Here is a 17,379-nt window from a genome sequence, read left to right as displayed (position 1 = left end):
AAATCATTAAATGAGGGGTTGCTCAGGCGAAGAGGAAGACAAGCCAGGATGGATAGGAACATAAGAGGGGAGGAGAGGTTAGGGAAGATGTTGGAGGTTTTGTAAGAAACCCTGTTAAGTCGCTGCCAGAAAGTCTACTGAAAGTCTAGGAGGAAATATATTAAAATATTAGAAGTGGTGAGATTATCAGTAACTTTCAACTTTATATTTTTTGTATGTTCCAAATTTTATAAGTACATGACTTACCCAACCAGAGAGAAATAATCATTGTTTTAAAAATAACTACCCTGCATCTATTATAATCTGCTGAGAGCTTATAATGTAGGGAAGAAAGCTAAAATGCAGGAAAGTACATATACACGGAAAAAAACATGTAACAAAACAAAAACCTAAAATAAAGGTGATGCTGACCTATAATCTGCGCTCAATAAATACTTACAAATAAACAGAATAAAAATAAAATAAAATAAACACAGACTAGAAAAGAGCACAGGCTTTTATTTCAGACAAATCTGCATTTAATCCCAACACTCTCATCTGCCAGCTAAACAGTACTGAGTTCCTCCAAAGTTCTGTTTTCTTACTTGTAGAAAGAGGATTTTAATTTCCATCTTACACTGAGCTTCGCCAGGAGTTGTGTGAGAGCATTACCGAAGAGGCCAGCACCACAGTGTGAATACTTAGCAAGTGTCTCCCAACATTTTAGGTGTGACATTAAAACCTTGCATATCCAATGTAAGAATCTGACAGATGAATACCATAATGAATACTTGAGGGCACAGACGTGGGTGGGCGAAGAACAGTAACAGCAAACGCAGGCAGAGTAAGGGAAGATCTCAACTTTCTGGTCCAGAAAAGTGAGGGGTATCGGTACTTACTGGAGAGAAGAATTACATGACTGAACAAAAGCAGAGTCTACAAATTTGTCAAATTTCAGGGACAGTGAAATAATCCTATACCAAAAGGCAACCTGGACTGCCTTATACAATAAGGGAGCAATCATCTCCTATAATAAGAAATTTCAGATTAAGGAAATTCCAATAGTCCAGCGATGCCAATGACCATGTTTTCTTCCTTTCCACTGTTACTGTGCTCTCCGCAGTTCCAAGACACCTGCTAATATCAGAAAAGGGGCTGTGTCTCCTCAAACACCTCTTCTTTAAAGCTATAAAATCTTTCCCCAGAAGCACCTTAGAAAATTTCTCATCCAGGCTCATTGGCCAGAATTGCCTCATGTGGGACTGGCTCTCCTGAAGCGCAGGGAGGGTGCCCATCAAACAGTTCAATTAGGAAGAACCAGAAGAGAAGGAGGGAAGTGGAGCAAGTGGCTGCTGGGAAGGCAACCAGTGGGGTCTGCCATCCCTGTCTATGCACAGCACACACACAGGGAGTGAACAAAACATGAAATGGAATGGACAGTACTGATGTGCTCCCTGGACCAGTATGTGGGAAGTGAGAGCAGAGGGCCAAGGGATGTATGTCTCTGGGCTGGGGTACGGGAGGAGATTCTTGGGCAAGAGAAGAACAACCTCATTTCCCACCAGTCACTGCTGGGATGACTAAAGATGCTAATGGACTCAACCAAAAAAATGGCCGGAGGCGGGAGACCAGAGGGCAAGAAAAGGTGTGGAGATGCGTGCCATCTACAGCACTGTAGAAGGAGATGTCCCCAGCCCCAGAATCTAGGAAAACCCCCACCCGGTGAAGAGCAGGCTCTTGCTTGGTAGGACTTACAGGAGAGCTTGTTAGGGGCCAAAAGCCAGCAGAACTCCAACAAATAGCCCAGATTCCTACATGGGGGGACATTTTTGAACCATCTGCAAGCCCCATGACGTCCTCCCGACACACCCCCACAGCAATCTCCAGGCTATCTCGGTTCTCAACTTCCCAGTAATGCCTCCCTGAAATGAAAACGTTTTTTCCCAAAACACAGGGTAAGTGCTGAAATCTTTCCACAAACTCTGCGTTCTTCTGAGGGTTCCTCCATCCACTAACGTAGCTCCACGCTGAAGAAAACAATGGCCAAGAACTGGCTGATGCTCCATTCTTCACGTATCTCCCATCCTGGGAGAAGACAAGTTTGGGATGAGCTGTATCCACAGCTACACTTACAGCCACTGCAGAGAAAACGAGAGCAGTGATTTATAATGCAATAGCTTACCACCAACCCTCCTCCAGAAATGCCCCTCTTCCAGCTTCAGTTCAGAACTTCTCCTAACAAGAACTGTCAAGGATGAGACTCCCCACTGCCTCTCAGCTCACCCTCAGCTGGGCCTAGCAGGCCACGAGGTGGCCTTATGCACAGTAAAATCTTCATTTCCCTTCTGCTCTAAACCACTAAGACCTAAAAACAGGAAGCTCATTATTTCATGGCCCCAAGTCTTCACAAACAGCATTAAATTGGGAGAAATGTTACCAACTTCTGCCTTGTTGAATCAGACCAGACCGAGATGGCTGATAGGCTGGGGCTTTGCACTGAGACATGGAGGTGGCACTGTTGACAAGTTTTCCCCTCAATGCTCGCTGGGCATCTCCACAGGCACATAACAGATCACTCAAAACGCAACTCACTATCCTAAGTCCCCTCCCATCCTCTTAGAACTCCTAGCCCTTACATGCAGATATCTTGTCTTCTGTATTCTCCGAGCTATAAGAGCACTACCTCCACCTAAACACTTACACTTTGAAATCTTAAGGTTCTCTGACTCCTCTTTCCCTCTGACCCTGGATAGCTTATTCATCACCAAGTCCTATCAATTTCACCTCTGAAATACCACTCAAGTTCTTTGCCTCCTCTCCATCCCATTGCCACCATCTTCATTCAGTTTCAACATCCTCCACTTGAACTGTGTCTCTAGTTTCCTCCCTGGCCTCCCTGCCTCCCAAAGCTCTTTCCTCCCAGACTCTCCATGTCTCTCCAGTTTATTGAATTTTTTTAAAGATTTTATTTATGTATTCATGAGAGAGGCAGAGACACAGGCAGAGGGAGAAGCAGGCTCCCATCACTGAGCCACCCAGGTGTCCCAAGAGTTTTTTTTTTTTTTTAATTGGGAATGGATGTTAGATTTTGACAAATGCTTTTTCTACATCTACTGAGGTGTTCATATAGTTTTCCTTTTTTTTTTTTTTTTTTAGTTTGGTAATGTGGTGAATTACACTGATTTTTCAAATGTTAAACCAATCTTGCTTTTCTAGAAAAAAACCCATTTGGTTGTGATGCATTATGTGTAAATATGTAGATAGGTTCAAATTGCTAAAATTATCTTCAGAATTCTTCTGTGTCCATGAGGGACACTTATCTATCGCCCTTTTCTCTCATAATCTCTTTGTCTGATCTGGGTATCCTGATAATGCAGGCCAGGTAGAATGAATTGGGCATTCTTCCCTCTTCAGTTTTTTTTGTTCAGAGCTCATGTAGAATGGAGAATTCTTTCTTTTCTCTTCTTTTTTTTTTGAAATTTCTTTCTTAAGTATTTGGTGAATTCAGAGAAATGGAACATCATCCTTTTTTTCCATTGTTAAGTACCATGTTCTTTTTTTTTCCTCTTCTTGCATCAAAATGTTCTCTTTACACTGGTTTAGGTATAGTTTCCCTCATATTTCTTGTGCTTAGGGCTTGTGAACTTACTGGATCTATAGACTTATGGTACTTACCAAATTTGGAAAATTTGGAGCTATTTCTTCAGATATTTTTCCTGTCTCATCCCCATCCCACTCATTTCTTCAGGAATCCCACTTACCACACATAAGGCTGCATAAGATTATCCCCCAGCTCACCAACACTCTTTTCATGGCTTAAGGTTTTTTCCTGTGTGTTTCATTTTGTAGTTTCCACTGATGCACCTTCAAATTCACTAACCATTTTTTCTGCAACATCTCATCACCTGTTAATCCCAATCAATGTATTAGTCTCAATCACTGTAGTTTATCTCCAGAGGTTTGACTTGGGATTTTTTAGATCTCCCACGTCTCCAAATACTTCTTTATGGGATAGCAATAATAACTATATTAAAGTCCTTCTGTGCTTATGCTAACATTTGGGTCAATCCTAGGTCAGTTTCAATTATTCTCACTATGGGTCATGCTTTCCTACCTTTTTGCATCCCCAGTAATCTTTGATTGGATGCCAGACATTGTAAATATACATTGTTAGGTGCTCGTTTTTAAAATTTTTCTTGAGCTTTGTCCTGGGATGCAGTTACTTTGAAATAATTTGATCCTTTTGGATCTAGTATTCACGATTTATAAGGTGGGTCCAAAGCAGTGCCCAGTGTAGGGTTAATTATTCACCACTAAGGAGGCAAGACTTTCCCAGGAATTAAGAGTCTTCTAGTTTCCCAGGAATTAAGAGTCTTCTAGTATGGCTGCTAGGAACAGGCTTTGTTTAGGCCTTGTGGGAGCACCAGGAACTATTCCTTCTAATCATTTTTTGAAACGTCCTTGCTCAGTCTAAGATAGTTCTTCAAAATCATTTGCTGGTCAGTGGTCATTACTCTGCTGAAAATTCAGGGGGCACCTCTGTAGATCATCGCCCTCTGGATGGCTCTCTCCTCGCCAGTCTTCTGCAAGCTCTCACTGCTTTGTTCTCCCTGGACGCCGTTCCATTCCTCAACCTGGCTCCACCTCCCCTACCACTCCCTGTGATGGCCTGGAAGCTCTCTTAAGGCTGGAGGCTGGAGAAAATCATACAGTTCATTTCATTTGTTTCACATTTCTTTGTCCTGTACTGCTTGATATCCAGGTTTGGGAAAATGGTTGTTTCATATACTGTGTCTGTTTTATTTTTGTTTTTTTAGTTAGCTAAGTTTCAGGCTAAAGAGTAAATCCAGTCCCCAATACGTCATCTTAGCTGGAAGTAGACATCCACCATATGGTTCTTCATCAGGGATGTGGATGTGCCTGTGTAGCTTTTACAACACCCACACGCCTTGGCACTTCCCTGGAGATCCAATAAGTTTATCTTCAGACTTTCCTGTACTCACCATCTCAACCAGCTCCTGCCTTTCCCCACAATGCACCTTATGGCTTAGTCACATTGGATACCCTCCTCTCCACTTTCTCCACACCTTAGCTCATGCTGCTCCCTCTACTTACAAGAGTGTACCTCCATTTTCCACTTGACAAACACCTATTCATCCCTCAAATCTCAGAATAATGTCACCTCTGTATGAAAACTCCCCACTTCCCCTGCAACAGAGTTCTTTCTCTGACTTCCATATTTTATTTATACCATGATAAACAGTAGATCCCACAATGGCACAGTAAGTGATAGGAGTCTGTCTTTCTAGTTTGCTTAAATTCTTAGAATCAGTCTTTTCCTTTTTGTATCACAAACACCTTACAACACAGGGTAACATGTTAAGTGAATGCTTCTTGAATGAAGCATATACCCATGTATTCTAGTTACCACCATTCCTCATGACCCTCTTGCTGGCTGCATGTTCTGTTTCCTCTCTTTTCTAGATTTTTCTCATTGCTTATTCTCTTATTTTAAAGATTTCTGGGAGCTCCAACCATGCTTACCTTGGAATTGCTTCAGCATTTCCTTCATCATTGGTATCTGGCACACAGTCTTCATCTTTAGAATTTCAGGGGAATAGTTCACATCCTGGTTCTCACTCCTAAGGAAGGCATAGAAGCCTGCTCTTCTTCAGAGAAAACTCGGGCAGCCAAGGCCCCAACTCCCACTGAAGGTTCCAAGCCCAAAGCTCAGATCACTGCTCTCCCACCCGCCCCTTGTGAAAGTTAGTGGTAGAACTCCTCCACCCAGACTCTCAAGGTGTACCCACACCAATCTATGGAGCCCAGGCCTATTTCCCCCCGACTCAGGCCACCATGAGAAAGCAGCAGCTCATACCTGTTCAACACATCTTTTGGATTCTGTGAAGAGAATAAAAATATAATTAAGTTACATCCCCTCCTCTTGAGATCTAGTACTCAACTCTATGAGTGGACACTTTTCTGTCAGTAACTTTTGTTAATGTCACATATAACCTCATGCTGCCAAAACGAATGCATTGAACACATGGTGTCTTTTTTCTCACATGACCTCTCTGCACTGTTTCGACATTATTAACCAATCCCTTCCTTGAAACTATTCTTTTTCCTTTGGCATCATGATGCTAACTCTCTCCTGGCTTTTGCCTACTTCTCCATCTATTCTCTTTCAACCACAGACAGTAACAAGTGTTGGTGAGGATGTCGTGGGAATACAAAATGATACAGCCACACTGGAAAACAGTTTGGCAGTGTAACAAATTAAATATAAATACATGATACAACCCAGCAATTCTGCTCCTACCATCTACCCAAGAGAAATAAATGCATATGTCCACACAAAGAATGGCAGGTGAATGTTCACGGTAGTATCATTCATAATAGCCAAAAGTGGAAACAACCCAATGTCCATCAATTGGTGAACAATCAACAAAATGTGGTATATACTATAATAAAATACTATTCAGGAATAAAAAAAGGAATACAAATATAATACTAATAAATGCTACAACATGAATGATCCTCAAAGACATTATAAATAAAAGATTCCATAGACAAAAAACTACACACTGTATGACTCTGTTTATATATTTAGAAAAGGGTACTCTATGGAGTCATAAAGTAGGTTGTCTGAGATTGGAAGTAGGAACAGAGATTAACTATAAACAAGCACAAAGTAGGCTGCATGGGTGGCTCAATCAGTTAAGCATCTGCCTTCTGCTCAGGTCATGATTCTGGTGTCCTGGGATAGAGCTTCACATAGGCTCCCTGTTCAGCAGGGCTCCCTGCTCCCTCTCCCTCTGTTTCTCTCTCCCTCTCTCAAATAAATAAATAAATAAAAATCTTTTTTTTTTTTTTTTTTTTTTTTTTTTTTTATGATAGGCACACAGTGTGAGAGAGAGAGAGGCAGAGACACAGGCAGAGGGAGAAGCAGGCTCCATGCACCGGGAGCCCGACGTGGGATTCGATCCCGGGTCTCCAGAATCACGCCCTGGGCCAAAGGCAGGCGCTAAACCGCTGCGCCACCCAGGGATCCCAATAAAAATCTTTTAAAAATAAAAAATAAACAAGCACAGAGTGATCTTATTGGGGTGTTTGAAATACTCTAAAACTGGACTTTGGTAAGGTTTCCACAACTTGGTAAAGTTGTAAAAAATCACTTATTTAATTATAAAAAGTACACTTAAAGGGGATGAATTACAAGGTATGTACATTATACCTCAAGAAAGCTTTAAAAAAAAAGTATGAGAATGGTTAATTGCCACATGAAAAAATACTCAACCTCATTAGGCATTAGGGAAATGCATCTACCTTTTCTGGGGGAGAGAAAGGGTGCTGACTGAGGACCTGAGATAACATTACACATCATCCAGGATGGCCAAAATTAAAGAACTGACGATTTTAAGAACTGCCTAGTATAGAGAGCAACTGGATCTCTCACATATTGCAAGTCACAATGTAAACTGGTGCAACCACTTTGGAAAATAGTTTGTTATAGCAAAGCTGAACCAACATATATGCCCTGTGACTAGGAATTGCTTTCAAAGATACACAACTGGTAGAAATGTGGACATACGTGCATCAAAAAGTCATGTTCATAACTTGCTTTTTTAATTAACAGTAAAAACTTTTAGAAACAACCCAAATTTTGCTAACAGTAAAATGAATAGTAGATTTTGGTATATTAATACAATGGAATACTATACAGCAGGGTTTTTCAACCTTGGCACTATTAACATTTTGGGCTGGATAAATCTTTGCTGGGAGCTGGATGGGAGGCATGTTCTGTGCATTATAGGATGCTTAGGAGCATCTACGGCCTCTACATACCAGATGTTGGTAGGAGTCCCCACCCCCCCCCCAAGTTGTGACAACCAAAAATGTCTCCAGCACTGCCCTGAAGGAGCAAAATCACTCCTGGTTGGGAAATACTACACAGTGAGGAAACAAATTGCCATCTACAGTGACATGGGTTAATTTCACAACATAATGGTAAGCAAAAGCAGCACATACTGAAACTCTTATTCAAAAACAGGCAAAATGAAACCATGTGAGAAGTCTGGAGGAAGAGCACCCTCACAGAGAAGCATAGGGGTGGAGGGCAGGGCATCTGGCAGGCTACTCGTGTTCTATTACTTGACTAGGCTGGTGGTTTCATGGATGGATCCCTTGGTGATAATCTGTCAAGTTTATGATTTATACATTTTTCTCTACAGATATTATACTTAAAATGTTTTTAAACATGTTTATTGTATTACGACAATAAAATCAAGGCTGTCTGAATCTGTGGACACAATACTTAAAGGTGAAAATATAGCTTAAAAACATTTACCAGCAAATGAAAGGGTCAATGTAGATAAGCTAAGCAGGCCAGCTTCAGAGGCTGAGAAAGAGCTAGAGCTATGGAGCAAACCCAAGAACTAATAAAATAATAATAAAAACAAGAATTTCAGGTATTAATGATTAAACTGCAGCATTACTTATAGTGGTAATAGTGCTAGGGCAACTTGGATTTCTATCACTGGAAGAAGGAACTGGCAAAGTGTGGTAGATGGACATGTAAACCCAATGTATATATGACAACAGGAATGGATCTTAGAAACATAGTGTCTAAGGAAAAAAGCAAGAGATCCAATGCAACAAGATTAAATTGTTGCATAAATTAAAAATACGTAAACCAAAGCAATACTGTGTATTATACAAGAACACATTCAAATAAAAAGACAAAAATTAGGTACAACAGTATAGTTTTTATGATGTTCCTATAGTTTTTTTGTTTGTTTGTTTTGTTTTGTTTTGTGTCTATAATTCTAAGAATGGAATTAACTAATGGGCTAAAAATTAAGGAATAAAGGAATAAATACATAGATGGGTGAAAGAATTGGTAAAATAAGTTCTCTTAGACCCTGAGACTCTATCATCTAGTTCTATCTTCTTTAATCATTTCCCTACCTTGCCCTTATATCGGCTGATATATTTTTGGTAAGCATTCTGCTCGTTCATGTGTACCTATGAGGTTTCAGATTCTGAGTAGATATTAAACCTATATTGAAAAAAAAATGTTTACATGTGTTATCCTAGAGTATATGTTTGGATATGTAACTGGAACTTCACAGCTCAGGCAAGTTACAAAAGTTCTAGACAATTCTTGGAAATCATTACACTTAGATGACATATAACACCCTGCTAGTGATTTCTTGCTGAAAATAACTGGTGAGTGGGTCCATGTGTCTCTCTTTCTTAAAGGTAGAACATTGTCTCCTAATGAGAGAGAAAAAAAAAGTAATCATAGACTGAAGGGTCCTTCAACAGTTCTTTCCTCTTCAGAGACATCATATGGAGAAAGGAGAGGTTCTGAGGGATCTAAGACCAAAGGTGAATTATCTCAGCAGTAAAAAAAGAAGATGGTCACAAATGTTGAATCCTATCTGAAAACTGAAATAGTTATAAGGACACTTGACCTGCCGAGGATATAAAGATTAACTCCAAGGAAGGACTACTGATAATAAACTGGCTTAATATCCCAAATCTAAGTGTTAATGAATTACTTTTTACTTTCTTTTTTTTTTTTTTTTAGTAGGCTCCACACCCAATGTGGGGCTTGAACTCCCAACCTTAAGAGTCACATGCTCTACTGACTGAACCAGCCAGACACCCGAGTGCTAATGAATTAGAATTATAACCTTTTAAAGGTTGCCAGATATTAGAAATTATTTAAATGAATATACCAAAAATAAATAAATTAATTAACAAAATAATAAATGAATATATCAATCAAAATCTGGAGCTAAGAGCAAAGATATTGTCAAGCTATGATAGAATGATTAAAAATTAGTAAGAAAAATTTATCTTAAAATCTGTTGACACAGTTATCTACTTTGTGATTTTAGGGTTTTTTTGCTTTACTATTTTAACAAAGAATTATAAATGTACACAAAAAGGGTGCCTGGGTGGCTCAGTCAGTTAAGCATCTGCCTTTGGCTCAGGTCATGATCCCAGGATCCTGGGATCAAGCCCCACGTTGAGCTCCCTGCTCATCCGGGAGTCTGCTTCTCTCTCTTCCTGCCTGCTGCTCCCTCTGCTTGTGCTCTCTCTGTCAAATAAAGAATTAAAATCTTAAATAAAAAATAAATGTATAAATAAGATGAATGAAAAGTCTTAGATGTGCCTCAGATCCTACGCAAACTATTAGACCAAGTGAATGTAGGCATCTCATAATACCTGAGCTCAGCATACCTTTCATGTTAATTTCCTTTGCAAGGTAAATCTTCAACTCTTTAATTGTACAATGACAGTAGTAATGCAATTATCAACAGTGAGAATACACTTCTATTAAACCCACTCACCAGGAAAGACATTCTGCTCTAAAGACCAGGGCAGCTGGGCGAGCAATGTTAACCAAACCCTCCCCTGTCTCACCTGAAGCAACACGAGGGTGGAGCTCTGGCTCTTCTCTCTGATCTCTAAGATGAGCTGCTTCAAGGAAGTGATTATCTGATGGAGCTTTAACATGTTCTCATCATGTTTCTTATTCATCTCTTCTTCTTCCTCACTTAGTCTCTGAAGAAATTGTTGTTCTTCTTCAGTCAGGAAGAGGTGCAGTTTTGCAAACTCCACGCTGAGTCTCATTCGCTGACTCTTCACCTTTTCCTAGAGCCACATGAGATTCATTCAGTCCTTATTCTGTCTGGCCTGCTCCTCAGTTCCATGCATGCGACTCCCCAACCATCCCTGGCGCTTGCATCCTAATCACTCCTCCAGAAAGCTCCTGCCCGCCCTCTGCAAGTTTCTGCTAATCTATTTATACCCTACTTGGCATCTTTGGACTGGCCTGTATAGTATTAGTTCATTCTTTGTAACCTTTGAGTCTCTACTGCTGGTGGCAATGCCTTATTTGTATACCTTGTAAACTAAAATACACTTTTGCATCTCTTCGTTGGTTTAGCCTCCAGAACACCTACAATTTAGTTTCGTTAAAACTTTAGGTGGGCATGTATGCATGCACCTCGTGCCTCCCAACTAGACTAGTATCTCTGAAAGCAAAGCCAATTTCCTTTCCACAGTGCCGTGGACCCAAACCAACTACAACCTAGGGAGTATACTTAGGAAAAAGTGGGAAGGAGAAAACATTTCCTTAGAGACATGGGGATGAAGTATGTGAAACTCCCATCGCCCAAAGCCACAGGTCAGCAGAGACAGACACTTTCTGTTCTATCACTTTATCTTCAGGAAGACTCACAACTCTTCCCAACAATACCAAAGGGCCCCAGGGGCAAGAAATGCCCAACAGCTTCTGCTATTACCTTCCACTCAGCAGCATTCTTCACTTCCATGTCCTGTAAATGCATGGCTTTCTTTATCTTGTCCTTCAGACTACACTGAGTCTTACAAAGCTTGTCCTGCCGGCAGAAACACATATCAGAGAAATCATCTCCCCCAGCATCCTGACTGTTCAAGAGCTAAAACTCACCTAATACAAACAGGAAATGAAATTGAGAAAATGTGGAAGACAGTTACAGACTTAGGCATAAAAAGTATTCTGGTCTGAAATCTTCCTAACACTATATAGAGTCTGCCTACTAAGCTGGCAAAAAATGAAAACTATTAGAGGATTAATAAATATCTAATATTGGCAAGGGAGGCCTCTGACACTATAATAGTATGAGATTTTTGTAAAAAGTTGCCATCTTAATTTTTTTTTTTTATTTATTTATGATAGTCACACAGAGAGAGAGAGAGAGAGAGGCAGAGACACAGGCAGAGGGAGAAGCAGGCTCCATGCACCAGGAGCCCGACGTGGGATTCGATCCCGGGTCTCCAGGATCGCGCCCTGGGCCAAAGGCAGGCGCTAAACCGCTGCGCCACCCAGGGATCCCAAAAGTTGCCATCTTTTTGAAGGGCAACCAGCAGGATTTAGAATCATTTAAAATGTGCATAATCCTACTTCCAATAATCTGTCCAAAGAAACACTGGTAAAAATAATCAGTATGTATAGGAACATGCATTGCAGCATTATTCATTATCCATCAATGGGGAATTATGAAATAAATTATGGCATATTGATACTCTATACCACTCTCAGGCAGCTCTCTATATACTGACATGCTATCTTTTTTTTTTTTTTTGGTATATTTTTTATTGGAGTTCGACCTGCCAAGATATAACACCCAGTGCTCATCCCATTAAGGCTGATGCTATGCTATCTTATGTTAAAAAAACAAAACAAAACAAAACTAAGCTGCAAGACAATAGTATCATAGAAATCTGTATTTATCTTTTTAAGATTTATTTATTTGAGAGAGAGGGGGCATGTGTGAGCAGGGAAAGAAGCAGAGGGAAAGAAGGGCATGCAGACGCCCTACTGAGCATGGAGCCCTCCACCCTGCTCAATGCCACTATCAGGAGACCATGACTTGAAATGAAATCAAGAGCCAGACGCTCAACCAATGATTGAGCCACTCAAGTGCCCCTATGTGTGTGTGTGTTTGTATTTAAATAGAAATGTGGAAAAATATATATCTAATTATTATTAACCCTGGTTATTTCTGGGGAATAGAAATGGCTTGGAAATTGGGGCAAAGGAGGACTAAAATTTTTATAAATTTGTTTTGTTTGATTTTCTACAAAAGGCATATACCATTTTGTAATTTAAAAACCTGAGGGAGCTTTAAAAAATAAAAGGAATTAACCAAATGGGCTATGGAGGGGCAGCACCCGGAAGACAGAAGCAGGCAGGTTCAAGGCGTGCACACACAGGAGGAAAACCAGCAGGAACTGGCTACCAAAGGGCTGCAGGAGAAAGGAGTCCAGATTCAGCCCCTGGGTTCCGGCTTGACCCCTAGGACTGTGGGCTATTTACCAAATTAGGTAATACGGGGAAATGAGTGGTGTGTAAATAGAAGGTGAAAAATTATATTCAACTTGAATAAACTGAGTTTGAGCTGTGTGCGGGACATCCGAATCGGTACAGTTAGCAGTTAAGGGTCAAGAAAGAGATCTAAGGGGCGCCTGGGTGGCTCAGTCAGTGAAGTGCCTGCCTTTGGCTCAGGTCATGATCCTGGAGTGCTGGGATCGAGTCCTGCATGGGGCTCCCTGCTCAATGGGGAGTCTGCTTCTCCCTCTCTCTCTGCTCCTCTCCCTTTCGTGTATGTCCACAAAAAGACCTGTATGAGAATATATCAGCTTCATTCATAAGAGCTAAAAACTGGGAACAGCCCAGGTATGCAGTGATTGAAAGATAAACTGTGGTATGTTCATATAACAGAATATGACTCAGTAGCAAAAAGTTACAGGCTACTGATCACACAAAATGGGTGAATATCAAACTAATGCTGAGCAAAAGGAGCCTATATAGAGGAGTACAGACAATATTATTCCATTTATATGAAGTTCCAGAACAACAGGCTAAACTAATCTTCAGTGGAAAAAATTAGAACTGTGGTTGCGTGGGGGGGGGGGGGGGGGAGCAGAGATTAACTGGGAAAGAGGGTGGAGGAGCTTTCTGGGGTGATGATATGGTCTTTTATTGATATATATATATATGATTTTATTCATTTATTTATTTATTTATTTAATTCATAAGAGACACACAGAGAGAGAGAGAGAGAAAGGCAGAGACACAGGCAGAAGAAACAGGCTCCATACAGGGAGCCTGATGTGGAACTCGATCCCGGGTCTCCAGGATCACACCCTGGACTGCAGGCAGCGCTAAATTGTTGTGCCACTGGGGCTGCCCTATGTATATAAGATTTTATTTTTAAGTAATTTCCAATGTGGGGCTCGAGCTTACAACCCCAAGATCAAGAGTCACATCTTACACCAACTGAGCCAGTCAGGCACCCCGGTATCATTCTTTATCTTGAGGATTTAAGGTGCCCAGTGTGTGCATTTGTCAAAGCTCAGCAAACATATACTAAAGATGTGCATATTTAATTGTATTGTTACTTCAAAAAACACCACAAACATTAAGTGTGGTAGACAGTATGCATGCTAAAGTACAGGAGGAAGTCTGCAATTAATTTTAAATGCCTCAAAAGGAAATAGGAATTGATGGATGCAGAGAAAAGACAGATGAATAGACAAGTGATAAATGGAGTAAAATGCTAGTGGCAGAATGTAGATGCGGGTATACTTGTGTTACTATAAAATTCCTCCAACTTTCACATTTGCTTGGAACTTGCATATTAAAATGTTGAGAGGGGATGAGATTAGGTTGTAAAGGGATTTATATAGTTCTGTTATACATCACAAAATCACCTATGCTATTTTCTAATACAACACTTTCTAACCTTATGTAATCTATTTATCATCCCTAATTGTTAACTTAAATAGGCATATAACCTGCTATTTGGGAAGCTATTTCAAATAATTGTATTCATTTATCAATTATGTAACTGCTATTTTGTGATTACTATCAAATTTGATGTACATGGGAGGTCCGTAATCAGATCAGTCGTTTTGAATATGACCAAGAATTTTTTAAGTTTTCATTTTTGTTTAATAATGAAAAAAAAAAACTTTTAAATAGCATTTTTCAGTTTTTTTTAAAAAAAACCCTTAACAATTCCAGCATGCACGAATTATCCTGTATCATTGGTTCTATTCCAAGACTGAATCCTGCCACAGCTGGAATATGAACAGCCTCCCCCCACTCCCCCAAATAAAAATAAGAATTCCAGGATTAGAAAACTCGTCCCCTGCAATAACAGAAACTGCCACGAAGTGGCAGGAGAGCAACACCAAGAAGTTCTTCAACCCAAATTCCAAGCGTCCTCCCTCCCTCTACTCTCCAGAAATACTGAGCAACTTCCAGTCCTCTTAGATTCATCACAAGCCATTCCAAGCCACCACACAGTTGAATATGCTGTTCCCTTCGCCTGAATATCCTCTCCCCTATGTATTGTACTCACCCTCCAAGAGTGAGTTTCTGTTCAACTTGGTGAAACCATTTCCCACTCTTCCCTGATCAACCTCAGACCTTTGATCCACTTGATACAAACTGGGGTAACTCATTCACACACTGAAATTTTTGGTCTACACGCTGCTGTCCCCTAAAAGACAAGGTCTATGTCTTTCTTATCCGTTTATGTCCAGATCCTAGAACAACACCTGGCATATAGTAAGCATAAATAAATGTTACTGGGTGAAGGAATGGATGTATACTTTGTAGTGCCACTTGGCATATCTCCTGTTTGTAATCAATTGATAAAACTGTACAGCATTTTATAGTTTACAAAACACTTGTTTCATTCAACCCACATATTCAAGCAGTACTTACTAGATACCAAATCTGTTGGGAGACCACTGGAGTTACAGCATAGAAGGATATAGGACTACTCTGGAAAGGATGATCAAGGAAAGTCTTCAAGCTAAAAGCTAAAAAGATGTAAAGGGCGGAAGGTGGAGGTAAGAGAAAGAGAACAGGCTTGAAACAAAAGCAAAAAGGCAGTGTGGCTGGAGCAGAATTAAGATAAACTGATTGATCCAACTGAAACTCCTTAACCCATAAAATTGGCAGGACACATAATCCTCAAATTCAAACATTTAAGTGATTTTTCCCAAATGATGAAAGAAAGATCGTAACATACCCCCGCCTCATCATTCCAAGCCTGGCTTTTCCCAAAACATCAGTTGTCTGTTAACACCTGTAGCTATACATCTGCACTGTCCAATACAATACCCATTAGCCAGGTGAGCACCCAAAATGTGGACAGTCAACATAAACACAGACTGCAAAGGCCTATTATGAAAAACAAAAGTAAAATATCTTAACGATAATTTTCCATAGCGATTACTGTTGAATAACAGTCTGGATAATTGGGTTCAATAAAGTATATTATTAAAATTAGCACCACCCGTTTCTTTTTACCACTAGGAAAGTTTTATTATAAACGTGGCTCGCATCCTGGTTCTATAGGGCGACACTGACCTACACCCTCCCGGTATGACTGTCTTCAACTAGAAGCTCCCAGGGGCCAGTACCTTGAAAATTCTCCGCAGACCCTCCCCATCCCAGTTTCAAGCCCAGCTCTGCGATCGGTCAATCGCTTTAAATTTGCACCCGGGGGCGGGAGGGGGTCGTCCTTATTCAGCGGGAATAGCGGCCACCTGGCGGGTCTCGAGGTCAACGTAAGCGTTCCCGAGACTACCGCAGCCCCGCCACGGCCGGCTCACCCGGTAGCTGCCGAAGGCCTCGTCGATGGGCGCCATGGTGTGCGCCTGGTGCTCCTGGGACTCCCTGCACACCAAGCACACGGGCCGCTGGTCTTCCTCGCAGAAGAGCCGCAGCGCTTCCCGGTGGCGGCCGCACTGGCCGGGGGGCACGGGGCCCTGGCGGCGGCGCCGCGTCTTCTCCGTCAGCCGGGCCAGGGCCCAGTTGGGCCGCAGCGAGGCGGGCGGCGACAGATGGCGGCACTCGGGGCAGGGGAACGAGCCACCGCCCGGCGCCCAGCTGCGGTGCAGGCAGCCGCGGCAGAAGTTGTGGCCGCACTCGATGGACACCGGCTCCTCGAAATAGTCCAGGCAGATGGAGCAAGTCAGGTCCTCCTGCAGGTCCTCGGCTTCCATGTCGCCTCTCTGTCCCGGGGTCGGGCTCTGTGTCGGACGCCAGGCGCGGGGGCGGGCGCGGGCGCGGGCGCGGCCGGCTGGCTGCCGGCGGCCGGAAGGGGGCAGTGCGGGAGCTCCGCGCTCGAGGCTCGGGTCCCGCCCTCCCTCGTGCGCGCCCGCTGCGGAGCCTGGGCACGAGCCTGGCAGCGGCGGTGTTTCCGCGACGCGAGGGCGGTGCAGGGCTGCCCGGGCCTGGCCGCGGGGCACGACGGGATGCTGGCTGCCCTCGGGCCAACCATAGAGATGCGGAACTGGCTCCGGGAACGCCTAGAGCGGACGCGCGGAGTCCTGGCGAGCCGCAGCCGGAAGAGCCGAGCCGGGAGGCACTAACGGGTCTTTCCTTCCTTCGCGTCGGGGAGATGAGATTCGCGTCTGCCCCCGGCTCGGGGAGGCGTAAGTTCCGACGTCCTCGGAGAGCGGCAACCCGGGCGGGTTCTCTGGGCGTGCTGCAGCCCCGGGCCTGGAGGACCACAGGGATCTGTGCAGCTGGGCCTGGAGTGGGGACAGAGGAGGCGCTGGGCGGTTAAGCTCGCGCTCCCTGAAGTCCGTTCGTTTCAGTCAGCCTTGGTTCTCGGTGTCCAGCCCCAAGGGCTAGTTGAGCTCTTGGAAAGGCAGGATTTTCTACTGTGAAGCCCACATATTCTCCAGGTGTTGGAGGGGTCAGGTGAACTGAAGAGCCAGTATTCGGAGAGGCCCCCAGGAAAGGGAGTGTTTAGCCCCCTCGAGCTCGTGGGGAGATGGCTGTTTACCCCGCTTCAGCCTGATGTCCCTCTCTTT

The 17,379-nt window shown here is 42.6% G+C and overlaps 1 protein-coding gene across 1 annotated transcript; it reads right to left on the bottom strand.

Annotated features, from left to right (window-relative positions):
• Nucleotides 1-478: 478 nt before the first annotated feature.
• On the bottom strand, nucleotides 479-16,639 carry TRIM4 (tripartite motif containing 4). Its single transcript, XM_038539344.1, has 6 exons — nucleotides 16,171-16,639; nucleotides 11,301-11,396; nucleotides 10,417-10,647; nucleotides 5,858-5,880; nucleotides 5,524-5,621; nucleotides 479-2,117 (listed from the first exon to the last, which is right to left on the bottom strand). Exons 1-6 carry the CDS (start codon nucleotides 16,561-16,563, stop codon nucleotides 1,531-1,533), a joined length of 1,428 nt encoding a protein of 475 aa, XP_038395272.1. The 5' UTR covers nucleotides 16,564-16,639; the 3' UTR covers nucleotides 479-1,530.
• Between the last annotated feature and the right edge of the window lie 740 nt (nucleotides 16,640-17,379).

This window comes from Canis lupus, chromosome 6, assembly GCF_011100685.1.
Source record: "Canis lupus familiaris isolate Mischka breed German Shepherd chromosome 6, alternate assembly UU_Cfam_GSD_1.0, whole genome shotgun sequence".
Classification (NCBI taxonomy): Eukaryota; Metazoa; Chordata; class Mammalia; order Carnivora; family Canidae; genus Canis; species Canis lupus.
The sequence above is the reverse complement of the archived record's forward strand: the minus strand, read 5'-3'. Positions and strand labels throughout refer to the sequence as shown.